The sequence below is a fragment of the Lepisosteus platostomus genome, chromosome 17, assembly GCF_059453375.1.
Source record: "Lepisosteus platostomus isolate fLepPlt1 chromosome 17, fLepPlt1.hap1, whole genome shotgun sequence".
Taxonomy (NCBI): Eukaryota; Metazoa; Chordata; class Actinopteri; order Semionotiformes; family Lepisosteidae; genus Lepisosteus; species Lepisosteus platostomus.
In genome coordinates this window covers 5955401-5980159 of record NC_142627.1, presented here as the reverse complement: position 1 = coordinate 5980159, position 24759 = coordinate 5955401, and the positions used below count along the sequence as shown (strand labels likewise).

Genomic DNA, 24759 nt, shown 5'->3' with positions numbered 1-24759 from the left:
GCCCACTTTTTGCTCATCAACAAATCTACTACGTGCTTGAACTAAAACCGTACAGTCCTGCCATCTGCTAAGTCAATGAAGATCATCATTTGTCAACAGAATCAAACTGAATAAATCAAGAATTACATTTGTCTGCCCTTTGGGTTTTTCACAATGTAATTGTTATGCAGTTCCACTGTACTAGAAGTGTACACGTTGTGTTTCATCTGTACGATTGTGTGAACAGGCTGCAAGATTATTTGTTTTAAAATATTTTTAAACAGCCATAAATGCAAACGCAAGTTTGTCAGTATTTTGCCAGGTGGCAAGTCTTTGGGGTTAATGCGTAGAACTACAAACCCCATCATGCCATAGAGAGCGAGACATGGCAGCGCACTGAAGCGCGCTGGGATTAGTAGTTCTGATTTTAAAGATTTGGGATCTCACTTGGGAGTGTGTTTTGTGTGGGAGGCGGTGACTCAAGTGTAAAAAATTGGATCTGTTCAAATGTTTCTCGGTAACCCGAAAACGTATTCCGGGTAAGTTCTGAACAGAATTACTTAAACTCTCACTTGTTAGTTTGAAAACTAGAAGGTTGTTCATGCGGGCAGTGATTAGCGTTGCCTGATGTACGTTGATCAGCAGACAGTGTGTAAATGTACTGTACCCAGTTTGCCACGTGTGCTAACCTTTGAGTAGTTTGATGTAGTGTCGCTCTATGGTTTTAAAAGAAACCGTTTCCTGTGCTAAAAAAACGAGCATGTATATTTCACGTCCCTAAAACACCTTACAGCATCCACGGCATTCGCAAGAGCAAGTGATGATGATCACGGAGCATCTCTTCAGCCGCCGTCAGTTACGACATCAGTACAACCAATGGCATTGTAAAATATTCATTTCCATAACTGCTGAGCGGTCCCTCGGATGTCTGTGTGTATAGAATGCAGGAAGGAGTGTGATGAGAGTACGATCAGGAAAGCAAGAGGGATTTACACCGTTGAATGTGCGCTTTTTTCATGAAAGAAAAAGTAAATTCGAGATACCCACAGGACAAACGTCACCAGAAGACAAGGTAGGAAGTCTGCGGGCAGTTAGGACAGCACGGGGCATTCAGCAGTTTCAGAGCGCCGTGATATTAAAACCCGTGGGGCAACCGTTAAAATGAATAAAACAGCTTTTACTGAATCCAATTAAAGCTGAGGTTCAATCCATTAAACAAGCTATTCTGGGGGTATTGCTGTCGCTTGGCTGACCGATTAGAGAAATTAGATAAAGTAAGAAATCAGGATTAGGCAGTGACTGTCTTAAAACTCACTTATACAACATGTCAGTGAAATAAAAATGTTTTAGACGCAGGTGTTGTATATACAGTGTATAATGGAATATGTGGTTCCAGAGAACTACAAAGGAAATAATAGCACCTTTATTCTCTGTAGTACAGTGATATTATTTATTACTTAAATTCTTGCATTTATACAGCACTTTCCACCCCAAAGAGCTTCACATACAGAAGTGGCCCAACTTTATTCATTGCCAAAGTTCAGCCCCAGCTGGGAGAAACACAGGGAGGAGTGACAAATTACTTCCCAGAGCGAAGTATCCAGAGTGGGAAATAGACAGGGCTTCAGGGGTTAACACTGTGCAATGTGACCAACACTAAAGCTCAAGAAAGTGAGAATTAAACTTAAATGAATCACAGATTCTAAGAAATGTTACTGTGTTTAAGTTTTTTTCACGAATCTAAAGAGGTACTCTTAAATATTACTAAGTGTTCCATTTTTTCTGTTTTAGCTCATCATTCATGACATCACTCAGTAGGAACGACCATTTTATCCACATTGGTAGCAGCTGTACTTTAGCCTTTTGTTTTGTTTGGCCTGGTTGATATTGCGAGTTGCTGAAGACAGTGTCTAAGTCTATATTTGGCTGCCTACCCATAAGTTAATTCATAACATGTCTTGGAAGACAGGGAGTGTTTGTGCTGTAAGTCAGACTCCTTTCCAGCACATAATCCCAGAAAAGCAGACAGCCAAATCAACAGAAAGATGTGTTCTAAACACTTCCTTTTAGAGTTCAGAGATGAGTCCTAACCAGTCTGAGCTTTTGACAGTTGTTTTCTGAGTCCTTTTTCTGCTAGAAAGGAGAGCAGAGAATTGTGATACAAGTGCTACAGTATGTCGCACAACCTTCCTCCCTTATACAAATTCAGAATGACATTTAAACACCAAACACAGAGACAGTTGCGAATCATTTTGAGAAAAGAGTGCAAACAAAAGCAATGCGTGTTCAGCTTTGTTTGTTTGTTTGTTTGTTTAAAAAAAAGGCATTGTTCATGGACTTTCTGTTTCTACTCTAAAAATACCTGCATTTCATTTCTTCAAACCTTAAACTCTTAACTCTTACATAACTAACTCTTAACTTAAACTAAAAGTCCCTGGAAGTTGTGGTCTGTAAACAATTAAAAGATCTTTTAGAATATTTTCTTTAAAAAAAAAAGCTCTGGGGACATGTCTATGACACTCAATCTCTTGCATGATGCATTTGGATTAGTCTTGCAGTAAGTTCCAGCAAGCTGAGCAGTATTGATAGTCTGCTTCTCATGTGACTGGAAGAGCTCTGACTCCTATGACCACAGCTTGGGAAAATAACCCTTCAATCTCATGCACATATTCTCATTGAGGAGGCTAGCACACCACTCCTGCAAACACATACAGCTGCACCCACAAGCTCTAGTTCTGACCACTGGAGGTACGTCTATATTTACTGTAGTATTTAATCAAGTGTCTGCATGTTATCACTTTGAGTGTGAACACACTGTGTTCAAGGAGGGGTATATGGACATACAATATAAATGCTGAATACGTAGTGAAGCGCTCATTTGCATTTAAAAGGATATTCTTTTTCTCAAGCTTATGGAGAGAATTTAAGGGAGTACGGTAAGTAAGATATAATCTTATTTAACTCTGGGGTTATGAAGTCTTTTGTCTTTCAGCTGTGTAGGTTCCTAAACTCCACCATCCCCGTTCATTTTTCAGGTGTGTTTAGCTTGAAGCAAAAGGACTAAACACTGCATTTCAAATACATTTCTCTAAATTTCTTAAAGCTGGACACAGAAGGGGACAGCCAGGTGACCAATATTCAGTTTCAAACACTGTAATTCTTAGGGCGCAGTATTTCCAGGTCAGTTTGGGGGTTTTTGAAGTTTCTGATGTAAACACAGATTTTTCAGATTTGGTGATTTGCCAACATGAATCAAAACAGCAAAAATGTATCACCATGTCGTCAGGTAATGATTTTCTTATCTTGTCATATTTTCTGTAAAAGACTTCTCCCTGAATGGGGAAAAAAGCCTGGGAAAACCTGAAGCCTCTTCACTGTTTTCCTCTGATGTAAATACAAGAGGAATCTGGATACGCCCTGCAGTTCTGTACAATAAATCATGTTATTTTGCAATCTGAAAAACTGCAGCTGGATGTTCTTTTATTGTATATTGCTTTGGGTGAAACAAGATTGAAAAGAACAATGAACAGTCTTCCCAGCCAGAAATATGCTGGTGTTCCAATTGGTTGAAAGGGAGTGCCCTGATTGTTATGAACAGTGAGCCACCCTCTAAATGAGTCAAAACAGGTTATTTGAATGATGGCATTGATGCTTGCTAATGGTCACTTGCAGTCTTTTTGCTTGGTTAGGGGAGGGATTGCCTTCAGGAATACAATGTTCATGTGCAGTTGACACTAATCATTGCAGGGAACATCTGAAATCTGTTTTACTCGGCTGCAGTTTAGTCCCTGTAACTTTACTAGTCTGTGCGGCCCAATCCCGTTTTCCACCTCATCAGCTCACCTGATCATTCTGATTGATTGCCGGCAGTGTGGAATCCACAGTATATACACCCTGCACACTACACATGTGCAATTCAAAGCACACACCCATCGGAGAAGCAGAGGGATAAATTTGGAACAGACTGTCCCATTCTGAAGTTTTCTTCTTATGAGGCTTTCTCTTAAATTGGTAGTGAGCTTGACAGTAAGTGAAAGAATGAGAGAATTGCACAGGGAACAATATAATAGCTGTTTGACATGAAGGAATGAAAGAACCAACAGACGTAATGGTGGCTTGATGTTGAACTTGTGCTGTTTCTTAATACATGTAATACCTAACAGATTTTTCTATAAATGAGGGCCAGCAAAGTAAAAAATAAAACATTTTCCTTTTGTTTTTTAGGGGTTAGGTAGAAGATTCAGAAGCTTTGTCTTGGGCTGAGTTTGTGTCGGACACGTCTTTCAGCGTGCCTTCTGGCTGTGTCCGAGCAGTGGCGAGTTCCCTCAGCTAGAGTTCATATCGACGTACTCGATGCGAACGGTTCCCGTTTGACTTGAGAGCAAGTCTGCAGAGGTACCGGGAGGGTCCGGACTGAGCTGCCCCAGACATGCAGATCCTGGGTGGGATCTTCGCCGCCACGCTGTCCTGCCTGGTCTGGATGGCCATGCCCAGCTTCCTGCGGAGCGAGTTCAAGCTGGCCTACGTGACGGACTTCAGCCTCTACACCTGCACGTGCCTCCGGCCCCTCCGGGCCTGCGGGAGGATCAACGCCAGCGAGTGCGACTGCGACGACCACTCGTTCTCCGCCCTGCAGCGCTCGGGCAGCTCCGGCCTCGTCCACGGCACCCACATCACCGTGTGGTACACCTCCCCGCTCAATGTCGCCCTACTCCTCAACAACTCGGAGGTGCACCACCTGTCCCTGGTGAAGTGTGATGCCGCGGGGGCGAAGGCGTTCTCGTACGATTACTTCGCGGTCCAGCGGCTCGAGAAGCTGTCCGTTGCGTACCCACACTGGCACGCGGACCCCTCCAGCCACGATGTCGTGATTGGCAGGGAGCCGGCGGGGCCCCTCCCTGCGGAGGCCAGGGTTGCGATCATCCACCTTTCCGTTCTGACAGGGAAACGGACTCTGAAGGCCTACACTGTTCAAGCGCACAGAGACAGTGAAGGCGGCTTTCCTTTCCCGAACCTTCATTTGGCCCGAGCAGGACTTCCAGATGCAGGAGACACATTTATAACCTTCCTCTACTGAGCAGATGCCTGATTCCTGCTTGCCGAGTCCAGCTGCGCTGATGCTGGGTCGTGCTCCAGGCCTGCTGCAGGCTGGGCGATTTCTCGCCTCACCCTGGAATCTGCTCTCAGCCAACAGCAAGTGCTTTTGGAAACAGTGCAGAAGCATTGCTTTGCTTATGATGTTTTTGTTATTTATGGTTTTAGAATGATGTGGCGTACATTTTGTTGACAATCTCCTTTGAAAAAAGCTGCAGACTTTTCATTTTTGAATGTACTGCTTATAAGGTGTGTCCTGTTTGTTTTCGTTCTGTTACACCTAGGGTGGGCTCATTTCAGCTAGGTGTCTTGGGCGTTAGCTCAGAATAACAAACACGTCCTGTTTCCCATGGGGTTTTTTTTCCAGACCCCTGGTTATATCAAGTTAATTCCGTTGCCAAAACAGACAGACTGCAGTGATTCAGGATGTTCATTTTTTTTAGCATGCCCTTGTATTTATTTGTTTGAAAGATGCATTTATCCAAGGCCACCTATATTTCTCACCTTGGATTTGAACCCACAACCACACAATTGTCTATTGTCTGGAGTCCTGTTCACTGCTCCCCTGTCATTGCTCTCAGCTTCACTGAAATCACTGGCTGTGATGCTTTCAGTTAGGCCATACTAACTGCTGCATGGTCATTAAGATTAAAAAAGCGTTCCTTAAAAGAAGGTAGCAATTCCTTTCTTATGTTACTCCTTACCTACCTGTCATTGTCATGCGCTCTGCAGCCAGAGGGCGCTCCTACTCTGTCCTGTCCCTAGTTTCCCGCTTTGCTGTCCTTCCGGTTTCCCTCTTTCCTTGGGCTATATATTTCCGGGTCACTTATTCTGCCTCGCTCGGCATTGACGTTCGGATGTCCTGAGACCCGCCTAGCACCAGGTCGCCGCTACGTCCGTGGCCTGAGGGCATAGGTTTCTATACTGCTGAGCCCGGGCTAACTCCCCATTCCGCCGCCTCGCATAGGGTCTTTTTCGCTCTCCTGCCTCTCCACGGTTTGTCCCTTCCGACATCCGTGACAGTCATACAGTAGCAACCAAACAGTAACCTGTATCCTTCTTCTCGCGTGCTGCAATACAATCTAGAGTTTTGTTTTCCCTTTGCATTGCAAATAATTATTCCCTGCCTATTACCCTGACGTCTGACCGGAAAGCATTACAGGGGCTGATCAGGTTAGCCCAGCCCCTCATTAGAGTCCAGCTCCCCTCTGTTGTGCACATTTTCATAACTCGCTGTCTCAGGAAGGCTAGGAGACAATCCTCCTGGTTCCTCACTTTTCTCCCCCCTTCCCTCTGGTAAGTGTTATACTGTAGGAGCATAAAAGCACAGACTTCCAGATTCAGAAAAAGTTTCTGTCCGCAAGCTGTCACATTACTGAACTCTGCCCCTACCATTGGCTCACATTGATGTTTTTTATTTTCTCACACTTTTGGTCTGTCCTTTTTTAAGCTGTATGTTATTTAACTTCTTGTTGTTGCTTCTGCTGTTCTGTGCTTTTTGCTGATTCCTTTAATGTCTTTGTATCGGGGCATTCATGCAAATAAGCATTTCATTGCACTATGGGTCAAATAAACTGAACTGAACTGAACCCATTTCACTGCCAAAAGGCAGGCTTTGAAGACAGTCAGACCTTTGTGCAGCATTAAAAGAGACTGGTGTGTCTCCATCAGTGTTCTGGGACTAATACTGCACAGGTAGTTTAGAATAATGTGGCCTGTCCTGGACATGTGTACTGGACTGAGTTCAGTTGTGCCTTTGCTGTATAGTGTTTCAGAGGCTGTGCATTCCCCATCAGCTTGAGATCACAGTAGTGCTGGCAGCAGTGAGGTCAGGCAGGCTTGCAGCAGGAAGGGCGTGTAATCCAGGGAACGTTCAGGAGAAACGTTTAGGTACATGTTTATCCCACAAATATTCACTTTCACTGAATAAACTAGGAGCAACTGGATGACGTTAGGTGTCATGGCCTCAGCACGCTGGGAAACGGAGAATTTTGTTTGGGCAACAAGATTTGATCAAATGCTGCTTGCATGTCACCCTGGAGTGGCGGCTTATTTTAAAGTATCCGTTGTGGAGCACTGTTATATTGTTTTGCTGCTCGTGTGCAATAACAGGAAAGGAATACGACTCCCTGTGGTACAGCAGTTTGACTCACGTCATGCTGAGCTGTTGGCTCATGTTCTCCTGTGGCCAATGAAGCAGAAATGAAAATAGATTAATATAATTTAACTCCATGTTCTGACATACTTAGACTAAAACACTAGACATAACCAGTCTCTGCTGTTTGTATATACAATAGGTCAAATAAGGCTTTATTTAATAATAAAAGCTCGAATTACTTAAGCTACTGCGCAAACAAGGTCTTATTTCCTACCATATGAACACAATAAAAGATACAAATGAGAGGAGGCCAATCAACCCCTCGAAGCTTTTTCAATTGTTCATAGCCAAGTGATGTGAGGGTCTCGTCCAGACATTTCTTCAAAGAAGTCATGTTAACAGGTTCTATCAAGGGAATTATACAACATGACAGGATGACTTCTTATATGTTTCAGACCTCCTCCAACCTTGTGCATAAAGAAGTGTCCTCTGTTTTAACTGCACTTCCTCTAAGTTACCCTTTCCATCCTTTGGTTAGTCTTTCACCCTTGGTTCTGGGGAAGTCCACTGAGTTGTCTGGCATTGTCTTTGAAGATTTTGAAAGCTTAAATTCTGGAAGAGGTGTTAGTGGGGCCAGCAGGAGGCGCTCACCCTGCAGTCCATGTGGGTCCTAATACCCCAGTATAGTGACGGGGACACTATACTGTAAACAGGCGCTGTCCTTCGGATGAGACGTAAAACCGTGGTCCTGACTCTCTGTGGTCATTAAAAATCCCAGGGCGTTTCTCGAAAAGAGTAGGGGTGTAACCCCGGCGTCCAGGACAAATTTCCCATTGGCCTTTACCAATCATGGCCTCCTAATAATCCCCATCTATGAATTGGCTACATTACTCTGCTCTCCTCCCCACTGAGTGCTGATGTGTGGGGAGCGTTCTGGCGCACTATGGCTGCCGTCGCATCATCCAGGTGGGGCTGCACACTGGTGGTGGTGGAGGGGATCCCCATTACCTGTAAAGCGCTTTGAGTGGAGTGTCCAGAAAAGCGCTTTATAAGTGTAAGCAATTATTATTATTTTTATTATTATTATTATTATTAAATCAGCACCACGCATAGTCTTTAGTTTAAGACTAAAAAGATTAAGAACTCTGTCAGTGTAGTACATTCTGTTCAGCTGTGTGCAGTAGCTGGTTTCCCTTCTCTAAACTGATTTTCAGACCAGGAAATGTTTTGTTTTTTTCCGTATTATGCAGATTAAAATTGTACACATTATCATGTGTGAGGTCTAACTAGAGCAGTGTATACTTTTAGTATAACATTCCTTCACGTTTTCATGCATTTTTCACTTCACCCAGTGGCAAGTATCTTCTATGTTTTTTTCACTCCAGTGTTGATAAGACATTTCTATTTTCTATGACACATACTTGTATAAAACATACAGGTGTTCCTAGTTTGACTTCAGCTGAAAAACAACTAACCAATGTTAAGACACACTTGGGGTATTTTTTCCAGGTCACAAACACGGTTATATTCCACAGTTGTGTTTTTTTGTGTATATTTAGGTGATTATGTTGAAAGGATACGACACTGATATTTATTTTTTAATTATTAGCAAATTTCAATGGGCTGCCCTCAAACCGTAATGAACAATCGCTGCAGCAGAGCCCTCTTCTGTGCAATTCTTGTACAACAGTCATACTTAAATCATCCATTTATAAACCAATGGAACATTTTCCACTGAAGCAGGTGATTTCTTTTTTTAATTTGAAATTAAGATTGAAATTGAAATTGAAATGACGACCAACACACTGTAGCCTTAAAGCTTGCTACCATCATGGCAGGCCATGGTAATGATAACCTGGCTAAATTAATCAGCATTCATCTGGTCCAAGTGTACACACTGCTAATTCAGGCATGATCTTAAGATCCGCTGGACTGTGGCTCTGCAGAATCAGGGTAGGCCTCTCTTTGCATAGTAGATGCTCCTTAATGTATTAAAACAAATTATAAAAATCTGTTACCAATGTTAATTTTTACATACTTGTAAACCTTTGCGGTACACCCAGGATTTTCGTATACATATCCTTTGCTAGATGTGTAAAATATGAAACATTGCAGTATTTGACTAGTGAATATTGACTACCCGTAAGGTTGAGAACTGGTTTATTTCCAAAACTGAATTAATAATTTGCAGTCATATTCCCCTTTGTCATTGCATTTGTGAACTGCTGCCCACTCCTCTGTCTGCAGTGCAAGAAAACACTTTACAAATACAAATAAAGGCTTTTGAACTCCAAAACTCCAGAATGAATTTCTGATTATTGCTTCCTGTTTGGAACAGGTTACACTGTAGAGTCTCTGTGAGGTGTAGGAAAGGGCACTGAAAGAAAAGTGAAAGAATACTTTCTTCTGTTCTTATTTAGCAGTAGACACTGTACACTGTCACCAGATGTACTTTTCTGAAATGTTCCATCCTGACGTATTGTCTAACTGTCTGTCTCTCAGATTAAGACAGACAAGGAACATTCGTTCAACAGTGAAAAATTTACTGTTTCGTTTTGATTGGTTTTATGACCTGGAAAATGGTAAAAAAAAAATGTGATTTTGTTATTTTCTGGGCAAGAAACAGATATATTTGTGACAAAAATGGAGGATCCCAATGGGTGCTGCTCACACCAAAGTTAAATATCCCCAGTGTAGAAGTCTTCCTGCTACTGTGTTGTCCTGGCTGTCGCCTTGGACAGAGGTGTGAAGGGTCCTGTTATCCAAGCTGTGCAGTCAAGCAGCTTCTCCTACTCTGCCAAGGCTAAAGCACTGCTATGTACAGGTAGAACATATTTATTTTGCAAAGGAACAACTAATAGGTTTATTCCCTGCTGAAAAGAGAAGAGAGAAAATACGTTTCAGCTGTGAAGCCTTCTTCAGGTGTGTTGTGCCCATGGCATGTTGGGATAGGTTCTTGTTCCCCTGTGACCCTGTATTGGATGAAGAGGCTAGAAAATAATTGAATTGAACACCTGAAGAAGGCTTCACAGCCGAAACTTTGTGTTTTCTCACTTCTCTTTTCAGCGTGGAATAAACCCATTACTTGTTCCTTTGCGGACTACGCATGCTGACGCAGCTACCCACCTGAACTACTTATTTCGTGCGAACCCTCCTTGGTATTGGAAAGCAATGAACGTTTTGTTGAACGTCATTGATAGGAATGGTGTTATTGACGGCTAAACGTAGTTACCAAGATGGAAAAGCGAAGCAGAACCAACAGAAAAGGACTTGTCTTGCTCAGAACGTGCCCTGCAGCTAGAGGAACAGGTAAGAGTAGGAATGAGAGGAAACGAAGAGATGATGACCAGATCAAGTCCTTTAACGCTGGCCTGACGCCACTGCATGTTCTTTACGACTGCTGTACAACATGCTGGCCAGGAATCTGTTACCCCCCACCTGCATTTTCCAGTTCGCGCTCCTTGCTTGGCGCTGAATTATTCAGGACTCTGCAAAGCTGCGCATGAGATCTCGGGTGGGTTATTTGCGGTTTCATAGTTACACTTCAGAAATGTGTGGGCTTGTATGTGCGTTGTGGGGGACATACAGAATAAAGGCACTTACCCTGTATGTTCCCGTATGGACTGAGTTTCTGTTTCCGTTTTTTAAATAATTAAAACGAATGGGATTCGTCCTTAAAATGATGCCAGCCTGGCAGGGATTCTCAGTTTTCTTTAAAGCTGCTTTGAGAGCTGTTACTGTGCTACTCTACCTTGAAGAATTCCTTGTCAATGCTCTTAGTTTATAAATGAATACCAACCAACGACAACAGTGTTCAGCAGGTTGCGATTAACACCGTTGGATTTAAAATCTCAGGCACTGCATTACTCAATTACATATTTTTTAACAAACTCACTCCTTAAAAAAAACTTGGAGAGTTTAAAAACGAAGCAATGGCAATACGTTATTCTTATTATGTCTTAATATTTATTTAGGCAGTGCAGGTCATGTGGAAATGGGGAATTCCACTGAAATTGATGAAAAGTGGTACTTCATGGTCCTCGACCAAGAGGACGCTCGCTTGGTAAGGGGGTCGCCGCTAATTAAGAGCTTCATTTGCATTGTGCAGTATAAATAATATCCCTTTTTTGAGAAACTGTGGAAGAAAAAAGGGTTTAAGAATTACCGAACCACACCCGTCTCTTGCTCTTAAGTGATGTTTGCCAGGCGTACTGACAGGCTCAGCACCTAAGCAAACGCCGAACGCTAGAGACCAAACAACACGATGTTTGGTGGTAACGTACCCAACCCCATGTAAGTCTTAAAGTCACCACACATTTCCCCTTTATTTTCCCCAGTTTGTTTCTTCTGGCATAATCACCATCGTCACAGAGAAGTAATAAGAACTGCTACTTTTATTAACGTCTTCGACTACACAGAACCCCAAGTATCTCCGATCCCCTGCTGCATTACAAATATTCCATATTTCCACATGGTGGCGGTGTAACCCCTTTTTACGGAAAAAAAAGCTTGTTCTTCCAAGCTAAGGTGGTCCACATACTGTATGTAGAGTGTTTTTTTTCCTACAAATTGCCGGTGGAAGACTTATATTCCAGCAGAAACTAATAATAACAGAGTATAGTAGATTTATCCCTGTGTACAAAATCCAATTGCTTAATTTGACCATACGATTTTACAGAACGCGGCCAGTTGTGTAATCCATAAATGACAAACAGCTTCTTTATGTTGCTTTTACAGCTATCAAATTAAAGGCACAGATAAAATGTTTATTGTCACTGTAATGTGTGGTTAATGTACATGACAGCACGAAAACTCCCTGTATCTCCCCATAATCTGTAGCTATCGCTGCTCACCCTTCCTTCTTTACAATTACAGTAGCTTCTCCATCGTCATAAGCATGCCAAGCAAAACTGCTCAAATTAAAAGGGACTTAGGTTAAGGTTCGGTTTTAATTAAAACCCAGAGTACACTCGAAGGAACAGAACACGGCCAGCTCGGGGTCGGACCAGAGTTTCGAGTCCCTGGTGAGTTGGATGCGGGTCTAGTTTCTGCAGTGCTGTGACTGTCCAGCTGCTCTACCGCTGTAGCGTTAGGAGGCTCACCAGTCCACGCAAAGACACCTCCTGCTCTGCAGACTTCATTCTGCTGTTCCAGACGGCCACCATCTTTCAGAAGTAACCTGATGGGTCTGCTCTGAGTTACAAAGAGTGTCCCGCTCTCTCTGATATTAATACAAAAACAACTGCTTTAATAAATCAAACCATTGTCAATCTACAGTACCTGTCCATCTGCCTCATAATAAATCATTAATAAGAAATTCCCGAAATGTGGAGATTAGCATTAACATTCCTTAGATTAGGAGCATATTTACTGTATTTCAGTACAGTATCTTCCACAGCTACATGCAATGCACTGGAAAAAAAGAAGACGAATCAAAGTTCAATCACTTATAAGAGATTTGTGAAGTGTTCCTGTTTCCCAGCTGACTAAGAGTCAGAATAACGGTAATAATTGGAAAGCTGTCCAGCTTACATTGCAATAGGCCATGCCATTAGAGTACATGAGTGGTGTTTATTGATGTGGCGTCCTAACAAAGCTCAGAGTTTGAATGAAACAATGATCATATTTCTTAGTTGTTCTAAAGGTGCGTACTCAGATTGCAGAGTAAGGCCAATCACCTGGAGGTTTCCGGTTCAAATCCAGTCTATGCCACATCTACTGTACGCTACTAATGGGAGGTCCCACAGTGGTGGTAGATAATTGGTCAAACACCAGGGCTATATGGTGATCTTTAAGAGCACAAGGGTTGTTACAACCGAGAGGAGCCAATTTGGCCCATCAAACTCCCTTTGGTTCACTATGGCTGCTTGCGGTTTGCCTTTGAGTCTGTGGTATTATTGGTGATGAATGTGTCTGTCCTCCTCCTGACATGAGAGCCGAGATTGTTCTGGATGTGGATATGCAGATTTTCTAGGAAGCTTATATGTGATTATAGGAATATAGGAATAAAGGTTACAAATGAGAGGAGCCCATTCAGCCCATCTGGCCTGCTTAGTATTTAGACACTAATTGATCCAAGAACCTCATCCATCCCAGTCTCGAAAGAAGGCAGGGAGATGTTCTAGTGATCATCTTTAAACATAAAGGCTCATTTCTTCGCAGGGTGCCAGCTGAATAACATCACAATGGATTTAGAACTTAAATGCAGCCTGACAGACCACAGAATCTCAGGCACATGCAATCTGTTTTATAAGCTTTTTCAAGTTTGGGCCAAATTGGCCAACTTTTATTTTGTACTGTAAAAATATAAACATGCACTGCTTAGTTTACAGCACCAACCCGCTTGTCCCTTAATCTGTATTTTAAAAGGCATTTTAATTGGAAAGATGATGTATTTCAAATGCACAGATAAGTGAAACAGATCACGTGTGAATGTGTCTTACATGACTAATTTCTGAGAATAGCTTTGTGCACAAAATAAACTCCTTTGTTCAAACAGTTGCAAATAATGAGCATGAGTTGTTTCTAAAGGGAATAAATAATAATAATATTTCCTTACACTTATATAACGCTTTTCTGGATGCTCCACTCAAAGCGCTTTACAGGTAAGTTGATTAGCATTTACATGACAAACAACAGATTTTTACAGTTTTATCAACCTAAAGACATGTGAAAGGGGAACAGTGAATTAAAAGCAGTAACATAAGAAGAACATAAAAAGATTCACTAACAAGGCGGTCCCTCTATCTTATTTTGTTGTCATTAAGTAATTGATGCAAAGATTGTATTCAAAAGTCAGGGTATCAGCTTCATCAATGAGGCTGGGTATCTTGTTCCATTCTCCTACAACTCTTCAACAAGTGCCTCCTGTTCTCAGTTTTAAATGCATTTCCTCAAAGGTCTATGTTTCAATGTGAAATAAAAACCCTTTCCATGTCTGCATTGTTTCTTGCAATGTACACATAAATATGTTTTAAACAATTAATAATTAAAAGATCACAATATTGTACAGAAAATGAGGCATAAGATTTTCTCCAATGTAATTTTTTTTTTCACTTCTCCTACCACCACCATCCCTGCAGTAACCTCCTGATTCCAGGGAGAGCAAAAAAGAAATCTTGAAGATTTTTTTTTCAGTAGTGGTTGTACTACAAAGTCAAGCATGCTTAGTTTTTTAGGTATGCTTTCAAATGTCTAGTTTTGTGATGGGGAGTGCTCACTACACAGTTATTGAACACTGCAGTGCTGAATCATCAGAATGTTGCAAGCAAATCAGCTTTGTGTGTCGTTCAAATAAAATTGGTAACGTTGGACATGTCTGCATGGCAGTAACCATGACTACGTGTCCCAGTTGCCGGAAACACCTCACTCCCTTTACCAACATTAAAAAAGATCTGAGGGGAGGTGAGTCGGGTTACCTAACTTGGTTCATTTTTACACTGTTTTAATTGATCCGAGGATCTCAGCCAGAGAATTCTTGAAAGAAGCCAGGGTACCGGTTTCAACGAAATGTCTGGGCAGCTTGTTCCAAACTCCCTCAACCCCACTGTGTAAAAAAGCACCTCCTGTTCTCAGTTTTAAATGCGCTTCCCTTGAGTCTCCTGGCTTGTTGTTTCTGAAGAAGGTCGGGAGGTCGACTTTGTCAGTGATGTTAAGAATTTTGAAAACTGGAATCAGGTCCCCTCCCAATCTTCTCTGTTCGAAAGTTAAGATACTCAGGAGTGTTACCCTGCCCATTTAGGACATTCTTTTGAGCATAGGAGTCTCTCTGATCAAAGCAGGTTCAAGCAAGTGTAGAAAAGGAATCCATCAGTCCATTAGTCATGTAGCTAACCGTGTGTTCCAACTAATTCTTGAAAACCTAGTCAAATGTCTTCTTTAGGACACAGGAATAAAACCCACTGAATCAGAAATGAAATGAAGGGAGAAAGAGGCCACAGATGCATAGATAAAGTAGCCAAAACAATCACTTTACGAAGCTTTTTTTAAACATTTTTGGGCAGCCTGTTTGAAAGGGGAGACACATAATTAACTGAGCAATTACTTTTAAAAAACAACCTTAAGATCTGCTTTAAGTTCTTATTGGAAGCCAACCTAATGAAGCTGTCAAAGACAGAAGTGATATTAGCCTGACATTATAATGCAAGCAGCAGAATCCACCTTTTCAGCTCTCCTCCTCCCTCTGCTCTCCTGATGAGCGATATACACAGGTATGAACAACAGCGATCCTGTTTGCATTATACCCTGGTTTCAGAATTCACATTTATCGCAAATAAGGGCAAGCAACCTTTGTTTTTTTCTCAGATTTTCAGCGGCAGAAGGCAAACAGGCCTTTACAGTTGCTGGAGTGAGTTCTGTGGATGTGTGACTGCCAGTCTACGGAACCAGATGCTACACTTTGCAAATGTGTTATGCTTTGCTTTAATTAGTGCGGACACAGCCAAAATTGAGAGAACAGAAGGAAAATACCTAGAATGAAGGAACACATGTAACGGCCCCGGGTCTATCTGATTAGTAAATTAGCAATTAAGTGACCTGCTTAGGCAACATGGCACAATAACATCCACTCCCTGCTTCATTTCAAGGCTGTGCTTGCCAAGAGAAAGTAGGGGAGCTGTTTTTAGAATCTCAGCAGTGATCATGCCAGCACTAACAGGGGAAGACAATGTTAATTTTGTCACTCTTTTGCAATGTTTATTGGTATTTTGTTAAAGAATATTCATCCCAATCTTATCACTGTATATTAAATGTATACCTTTCCCCGTCACACTACACAGCTATACTGTCCAAGGTCTCTTTCGTAGTTCAGCTACATTAATGAAGGTGTTCATTGGAGTACTGGTTTCCTGGAGTCCATACTGTACAGGTTGGAGTGTGGGACTGGAACAGCTCTCACTAATAACACTGCAAGGTTCAAGGGGAATCAGCAGACCAGAGAGGCGACTGTGCTCAAGTTAAGGACTCATACTCATACCGTGATCGTGCACTGAACAGCCCAGCCTGCTCTCCAAAAGGAAGACACTCTGGGGACCTCAGCTTATTAAGACTTTTACAAACTTCGTGTCTCTGTCTCAGCGGGATTCTGATTTCCCTGGCGGTTTGCATTGGTCTTTTATCCATTAGCGATTTATTTTTAAAAAAGCATCAACAAGCTGCAAAACAAATTAAAGCAGTGAGCACTGACTGCTAGCGCATTCCAATAGATACCATTATCAGTTCTTAAAAACAAGACACTAACATACATCATTTCCATCAGACTGATGGAACAGTGCAAAGAAAATTGTATATTTGGTTTAGAATTTTGCACACTGTGAAACCAGTGAAATGTGACTAGATTGATTTAGGAGGAGTCAGTCTCTACTGTTTTGAAAATTGTAATAATATTCTCCAGGTTCTGTTGTTAAATAAACCTCTCATACAGCATTTCCTCTATAAAGGAGATGTGTACCATCACACAATATAAGTGACATTGAAACTGAAACACAGAGGATTTAATTCCAGTTGGTACAGACAAACCAGTGCCACAAATCTCCATAAAAAGTAAGAATAAGGGCATACAGAAAAAGTCATTCAAGATTTTTCCATTTTCATTTGTAATTAATAGAAAGGTTTATTCCAGTTTATTCCAAATTTATCAGAAACAATTAAATTTGCATTTAATTGCAAATTAAATATTAAATATGTTTAATATTCATTTAATTGCAAATATGCATTTAATTACGCGAAATGTTTAAACCGTTTATTGCTGTTCGTCAGTATATGTCTTGTATATAAATACACATGTAACATCTTGCACAGCGCTTCAGACATTGAAGTCTGGCCAACTTGTGTTTATCTGAATTTAGGCAATAGCGAACTCTGTCTTAACGATGCCTTTTTCATAATCGTTTTCTTTCTCTCACGCTTGAGTTACTGTAGGTAATAATCTGTGGATTTGAAGACCAGCAGCTCGGGAAACAATGTGGCAGAATTAATCTACTCTTTTAAGGATGCACCACCTCTTAACTGCAAAAACATCACCCTTGCAAAATCTACAGCAAGTGGAGAAGCCTTTGATCAAGGTATGTTTTTGTTAAAGAACCTCTGTTCGACAAAGACTTCGAAATCTTGTTTTTATTAATGCGATTTCATACATTTTTGTTGAACGGTAGGCTGAGCAGCATTCTTATGTAGTTGCTACGGATGGGAATTGTTGAATATCATGTCACACATAACGGTACATTGCGTCTCCCTGCTGGGCCATGAACTGATCCCATGGTCGCTCGGTGACATTTGCCGTGGCAACAAGGGGCTGGGAAATAGGTGGGGGCCTGGTAATTCATCCTGTGTCGTCTTTTTCCTGCCCAACTTCGTCTCCAGTCTCAAATCATTTTCTCAGGATTTATTCATGAGCCCAGCGGCCGGAAAAAATGACGCCAGGAAAAAAAATGTCATTCAGATACAAGTTACTTTCAAAAGTTGCAAATTTCCTGAAACAGTAAATACAAACTCCTCAAACTTACCCTTGTCAGTATTCTGGGACGCCTACTCCCTCTCTCTCGAGGCTTTCTGCTTTCAGACTTTTAGCAAAACAAAATTTAACTCCCAAGCAAACTGAAGTAAGCACTGAGTCAGGCAGAGTGTGTAAAATAAGCCGTGAAGCTTGGGTTTTCCCCTGTAACTCTGAAATTTTCAAGACAAGGAAAAAATCTGCTGACTTCTACAGAGTAGGAAATGTATTAGAAACATTGAAGCAAATATTGTTAATTATCAACATTTTTACACCGCATTAAAATATCTTATGGATTTGTATCTTTTCATCTGTAGCCTTTATGACATTGTAGTCCTGCAATTCTGAGAGTCAGCCGCCCACTCTAAGAATTTGAATCAGTAATCTACTCATTTCCCACCATATTTCCCACAAACAAACATCTGTGTAGTCCCAGGGCTGCTCTTTAATTAGCACCAGTATCTTCAAACGGTTTTCTTCTGATTTTATAAACACGTTTTATTGTTTTAAAAATCAGGAGGGTGGACCTCAGTGTGGAGGACAGGTGGAACAAGTTGATAATCAGAGACGTAATGAGATGAAAGTGCTTTTTTCGCTGGCATTAACAATGCTGTGTTAATGTGCATAACTATTCATTCACATCTATACAGCTCTGGAGTGTGGAAAGTGTCTTTGTTTGGGTGGAAGAGCTCAGCCTAATGGGAAATTGCAACTGTTATCTTCAGTATAAAATCTACATTCCTAAATACCGAAGCGTAATGTTTTGTGTTCTTCCTGAAAAAACAGTTCATGGTTTCGAAAAAAGGTATTTTTGTATTGAGAGATGCCGAGTTGTTTTGAATTTTTCCTGACATTCGTGTAAGAACACATTGTACAGCCTGTAAGGTTTCATTCTGGACACCTGGAAATCTTAGAGTTTCGGTCTCTCTTTCGGGAGCCAGGCTAGCGGAATGGGCAGTTTCTCTTGCACACGCTCCCAACCACCTCCACCAACAACAGGGACACTGGAGGGAGAAGATTATTTGGCGTTCGTTCATGGACGCCAAACTGGCATCAGGATTCAACCAGGATTTTTCTATCTACCCGTCCCGCTCAAGCACCCTGCCCTGCTTGTGAGCAGATAGCGTTCACCTCCACATTCACTGTGAGACCCAGTCTCTCTCACCCTCCTTCAGCAGACCTCTGATCCCTTCTGTGCATTTTTCACCTGGAAACCTGCTGCCGCCCCTCATACAGTAACTCAGAACCGGGTAGAAGCAAACTTTCTTGGACAAACACATTTTCCAACTAAGAACAAGTTTGTATCCAAGTGATCCTTTGAGGTGAAGAGATATCCACAAAAGATAAGATGCCTATGAATTGTTCATTGAAGGCAGTGATTCCTGATTATGTTTATTAATGAGCTAACCAGGCCTAATCAAGAGATAATGGCCCCACAGGAAATCTGCACCTTTCATAAAACACAGCTCATGCTGTGCTCAGGCTGAGGACAACTTAAAAGCCATATCTGAGCAGCTTGTTAGCCCATTAGACTGTCTTCAGGGCATACAGCTGTAGCACAGAGTTACCTTTGTTCGATATTCAAAAACAGCCATGGCTTGTACCTAATGATTTGATAAGAAAGTGTGCGCATGTAGTTCAGAGCGCTAAAGAGCACACAGAATAATCTTTAGCAACTGTGAAGCCTTTAAATCCGTCTCTTGTGTCGAGTATTTAACCAAAGCTGGCATGTCAGCGGACAGCCGAAGCACCGCGTGGAGCTGAAGGGTGATGACGAGTGCTAGTTTTCCTCAGGGGTGGAAGAGCTGGGCAAATGTTTCTGGGGCGGAAAAGGGAAAAGGGTCTGAGTTTCCTCTCAAGTGGACGTTTGCGGTGGGTTTATTGAGTCACTTCTTTCTGAAACAGTCCCGTGACTGTGTCCATACCCACTAGCGAAAACATTGGACCTTCTTCCTGTAGTCACTCAGCAAGCCTCGCTCCTCATTCCCCGATACAATCACACACAACTTTAGAGAAATTAGATTGGAAAGGGCTGAGACTCTCCCCGCCCTCCGCAGCCCTTCTGATTCAGCAGTATGTCCTTGTTCTCTGAGAGCTTAAGAAGGCTTTAGAAAATTGTACAGAGTACTTTAAGCTGCTGCCTTAGTTCAGGCCTTTTGAAATCCATATTCTGTGCTCCTTGTTGCCACAGCAATGGGGTCTGGAAAACAGCATGTGGAATTGGCTCCTGTGTTCCACGGAAGAATAGGCAGGGCCTTGAATGTTCGTGTTGGATATTGTCTGAGACGGTGCCCGTCATGTCGCAGCTTGGAAACCTTAGTGCTCTGGGATGACACGCTCCGGATTCCCTATCAGCTCCCCTGCCTGGAGCGGACAATGCGAGCCGCGGGCTCCCAGCCAAGCACATACACTTGCAAACTGCCGCCAGTCAGTTCCCAAGGCCAGGGGCTGGAGCGTTTCGGGGGGGGGGGGGGGGGGGGCGGATTTGGGGGAGCTGAGAGGGGTGGGCCTTCTCCACGTGACGCTGCGGCAGGCACAGGGCTGCGCTCCAGACCCCCGCTTCTCCTCTGCTCCTGCCCTGCCCTTCAGGACGTTTTGCGGAGGTGATGGGCGCCTCCACTCAGGAGCCTGCAGGCACAGGGCAGCTTGTGCGTGTCTTCACAGGGGCGAAAGGTTCCAGGGACCAGCAGCCCTGTAACACTTCCTCAAAACTGATTATCTGCTGTAGCGCAGACATACTGTACGTGTACCAAAACTCACAGGCTCCTACTTTCCTCCCGAACTTTCACAAAATTCAGTAGCCTAGACCTGAAATAGATCAAACCTTAACCTTTACAGTATATAACCTTTTTAACCCCTTCGTATTTCCAGACCTGATACTATCCCACTGCTGTGTAAGATGCAATGCACCATGAAGATACAAACCTGGACGCTGGTGGGTCAAATATTTGGACTTTGACTCTGATATTTTGATTTTATTTGTGAGTACAAACCAAACTCTGTCCATTATGACCTGCAATTAATTGCACCTCTGATGTCCTGTGCAGTTCCCTTGTATTACTGAGCTTGGTTTTGATTAATTTTTAAAGAGCCCAATAAGCGACATTTCAAAGCTCAGAAATCAAGCATCAGCCATGCTTATATTGATCTAAATACCCCAGCCCTTGCCCAGCAGGGCCAAAACAAATCCAACCGATACACTATACGTAACCTAGCCCCTTCCATGTCCACTGGGGATGGGAGACATTTCTACTTCCTTTTCTATATCTGTGCAGAGGTTTGCAGGGACTCACTGTGCATGCTAGAATAATGATTTTGTTACAGCTTCAGTAACGAACGGAAAAACACCTTCCTACAAAAATATTATCCCATGAAGGTCCCGCTACATAAGGAAAAAAAAACAGAAGATGACACCAGTCAGCCAAGTCATCTGTCTTGGTAACAAAACTCTTTTTATACCCTGTTTCATACCCTGCGAGCAAGTCGGAGATATTTTTAAAGACCTTAAAGTGATGAATTATAAAATCCAGAACAGTGTGATGTGCAGCTAAGCACCCCAGTCTGCTACAGTGTGCTAACATATTTCCTTACACAGTGGAGCTGTTAGCCCGGAAGAAGTACCTCTTTATTACAATGTTTAGACATCGCTGTTACCTTTACATGGGCTCAATGCACAGAGAACTATAGCAAAGCAGAGTTGTAGATCGATCCCATGGGCGCTGGCACCTGGTGTCACCAGGCTCAGCTGTCTGTTTGCAGATTGCTGGTGATTAGAACAGGCCAGCTGTTATTAAGGCTGTTTGAATCCCACCTTTGAGGAAGACCAACCTTCAGAGGGGCTACAATCGTATGGAATGTCAATTGTATCAAAGGAATTGCCTAACCTCCTTGTTATGACAAGACTCTAGTGAGATGGAAGGGCTGATTGGAGTGAGGAGATCACAGCACTTCTAGGAAAGATGTCTGAGGGGCCGAGGGAAGGGATTAAGGCCCATTACAGCAGTCAAAAGGCTTTACAAAGTTAAGAATCAATCAGTGAGACGTGGGCAGGACAGTGGTCTTCTGAGGAAAAGATAGTAGGGGAGAATTGTCAGCCTCTTGACAGGGTTAGTCAGTGCTACTTAAGTGTCTTTGGACAAAACAGAGAAAGAAGTCTCTTCTGTTCGAATTTATTCGTATCCAAGGCAATCAAAACTGATGCCCACCCAGGAGCACCAAAGCAGGGGCCACAGTGGCTGTATTTTATATTCTAAATATTTAAATGGCCTATCTAAAAATCATCCTTTTCTCAGCCTATTCAGCAATTTTATCTTTATCTTTATCTATATCTATATCTATATCTATATCTATATCTATATCTACTAGATTTCAGTAAGCTTTCTGAAGACCTCTGGGCCATGTGAAATAGCTGATACCCTGAGAAAGAGAACTGTTACTGTTAAGTTGCGTTAAGTGTTTACTCTCTGCATGTATTATTTCCACCCCTGGAGTAAAAGCCAGGGCAGGAGCACAAAGCCGGAGGCAGCAGGGCGCCCCATCAGTCTCTCCACACTTCTGCTGTCAGGGCCTTGGTGACAAGAACATTACTCAAGCTGCAGGCTGCAGGCTCCTGGGTAACTGCAGCCAGCGGGCGGCACAGTGTGATCCCAGAGAGGCTGCATTGTCTGCCTGGGAAGGCGCAGGCTACCTTACTTTCATCTCACTCCTGACATAATTCAACAGGAGGTGAGCACTCCATATAGGGGAAGCATTCGAGTTCCACCATCTCTGCTTAACAAATGGGTATACAGTATATGAAACACAAACAGACCCCTAATAAACAAATAGATATGACTTGGTAGATGTGTAGTCAACAGTCATTCTACATTTTAGAGAGAATACTTTCTTAATAATTTGTCTCCCCTTTATCAAAGTTGGTTTTGTACTTGTCAATACCTCTAGTAATACCTTGTAACACACACAGCTGTATACATTTAATTTGGTTGCTGCAGTTTCGTAACGGTTGAGGTGTTCGAGTCTGATTTTAACCCAAAAGTTCTTTGTGATGAAAGGGAAAATTGCATCACACTTCTGTTGTTTGAAAATCATGCTTTATTTGCATGAGATTTAAAGGTATTCCTGTGAATTGGACATCTTTAAACCACGCCACATACAGTGATAGGGAAGAGTTTTGACAAATGAAGAGCGTGATAATTGGTCATGTGCCTTTGATAAAGATGCATTGCGTGTTTTTATTCTTTTGTCAACATTTTTTAACTTTGTTCTTTGCCAGCTAAAATAAGAAAATGATTTACCGGAGAAATTTGTAAATTATACAAAGTTTTTGTGTTGGCTAATCTTAAAACCGTGCAGTACAAATTTATTAAAATTGGCATTTGTCTCATGCTAGTGCAAGCTTTGCACTTAAAAAAAGTTCTGTCTCTCGTTTTGTCCTTCCTTTCCCATTCATCAGCCCAACGCTGAAATCCTCAGGATTTATTTTTGATGGAAAAGTGTTGCTTTCCCCAGCAACAATTCAACAGCTTCAATTAAAAATCAAAATTCTTTCTGTAACAACTGCAGAATTGTGTTTGATGTTTGTAATAAACACAGGGTGTAAACTAGGGTTTGGATTTTTTTTTTAATCCAAATTTCTTCTGTTCATTTATTCATATCCAACACAATAAAAAAAGTATGCCCACCCTTCATTTTCAAAGCTCATAAAAGCACAATTAAATAAACAAAGAAAAAAAAAGAGTTAAATGCCTTCACAGGTATCATGCTGGGTAGTTTTTAAATGTTTATTCTCACAAGACCACCTTCCTTGTAATTAGTTCTGCTTTATTTCAGATCAAGCAGGACTATAATATGCCAAACAGCAAAAAGGATGTTTTGTTTGTTTTTTTCCACACAGAGTATAGGTGCAATTTACATTTAAAAGACCCAAAAGCAAAGGAAATGTCATTGTCTCTTGTGAATTTCAAAATAAAAAAAAACGTTCAAAGCCGCACTCTCTCCCTTGTATTGTTTTTTTTTTTGCTAAATGAGTTACTTGGAGTGATGACAGAATACATAATTCCACTGGAAATGCATTAGACGACACAAGAATGAGACCCATATTCACTGCTTTGGATCTCAGGGCTCGGAGGCAGGGAGGGGTGTCCAGTTGGTTAATGATTTACCACAAGGAGCTAGCTGGTTAAGTGCAATTGCTTGTTCCGTGGTCTGCAGTCACTTTTTGAACCACTTGTTAGGTTACGGGGCGAATCACTCAGGCCCGAGCAGAAGCCCAGAAAAGAGTGGCTCCGTCCAGGTCAGCGCAGAATGGAGGGGGCTGGTCGGAAGGGGCGTGCCCTCTGACCTCTGGCCTGCACTTCAGCCATCAGGTCAACAGTTGGCTCACAGAACGTGGCTGACTGTCCATTCAGCTGTTGTCAGGAGGCACTTCAAACATTATTCTGGGATAATTAAGCAGTGTATACGGGGGTCAATGTGGACAAATAAATCAAAGTGATGGTTTAAACACTGGGGCTGAATACCCCGATTGAGCAAAAACAAGGCAGGCTCCCCCTACGCTTGTTACTCTCTTGCTTGGGGTCTGCTGACTTGCTGAACATTACATCCAGAAGCAGCAAGTGGGAACTCTTTGTGAGGGATCAAAAGCTGAGCAAAGAGACACGGGCTTTAATTGTTCGGCATTATTTTTAAGATAAAGGCATGGCGTGCATCAATTTAGCTGGTATTTAATAGAGAACAAAACAGAATGTGCTAACAGAATGCTAATTGGCTTCAGAGATGTCGCTGATGATGGCGGTGCTGCTGGATCAGTGCTTTGGGCAAGTCCTCACTTTGATCAAGATGCATATATGCATAACAGCCCATATTGCTAATTTCTCAGGATTATGAAGGGACTGGAGCCTTCCACTAGAAGGGTTTTGGCGAGCGACAGGTCCACCTGAAGCAGCTTCCCTCCCTGTGGATTGAGATATTTCCTCAGGTGTTTGCATAGCCCTTAAGTGCCGGGGTCTAGAGTTTCCTTTGTCTTCGCCAGATTTGAGCTCCGTGCTGCACTGGGCCAGAGTGCCCCACAGGCCAGGCTCACACAAGTTCAGGAACTGTT

The 24759-nt window shown here is 42.3% G+C and overlaps 1 protein-coding gene across 4 annotated transcripts; it reads left to right on the top strand.

The window, feature by feature from the left end:
• The first annotated feature begins 378 nt into the window (after positions 1-378).
• LOC148645983 (uncharacterized) lies at positions 379-9467 on the top strand. Of its 4 annotated transcripts, none has more exons than XM_088609949.1 (2): positions 379-518; positions 4204-9467. In XM_088609949.1, exon 2 carries the CDS (start codon positions 4409-4411, stop codon positions 5054-5056), a length of 648 nt encoding a protein of 215 aa, XP_088466075.1. In that variant the 5' UTR covers positions 379-518; positions 4204-4408; the 3' UTR covers positions 5057-9467. The 4 variants fall into 4 exon arrangements, with proteins under 4 accessions (XP_088466075.1, XP_088466076.1, XP_088466078.1 ...); XM_088609950.1 differs by lacking the exon at positions 379-518 and adding an exon at positions 531-1051; XM_088609952.1 differs by lacking the exon at positions 379-518 and adding an exon at positions 1996-2727.
• The last annotated feature ends 15292 nt before the right edge of the window (positions 9468-24759 follow it).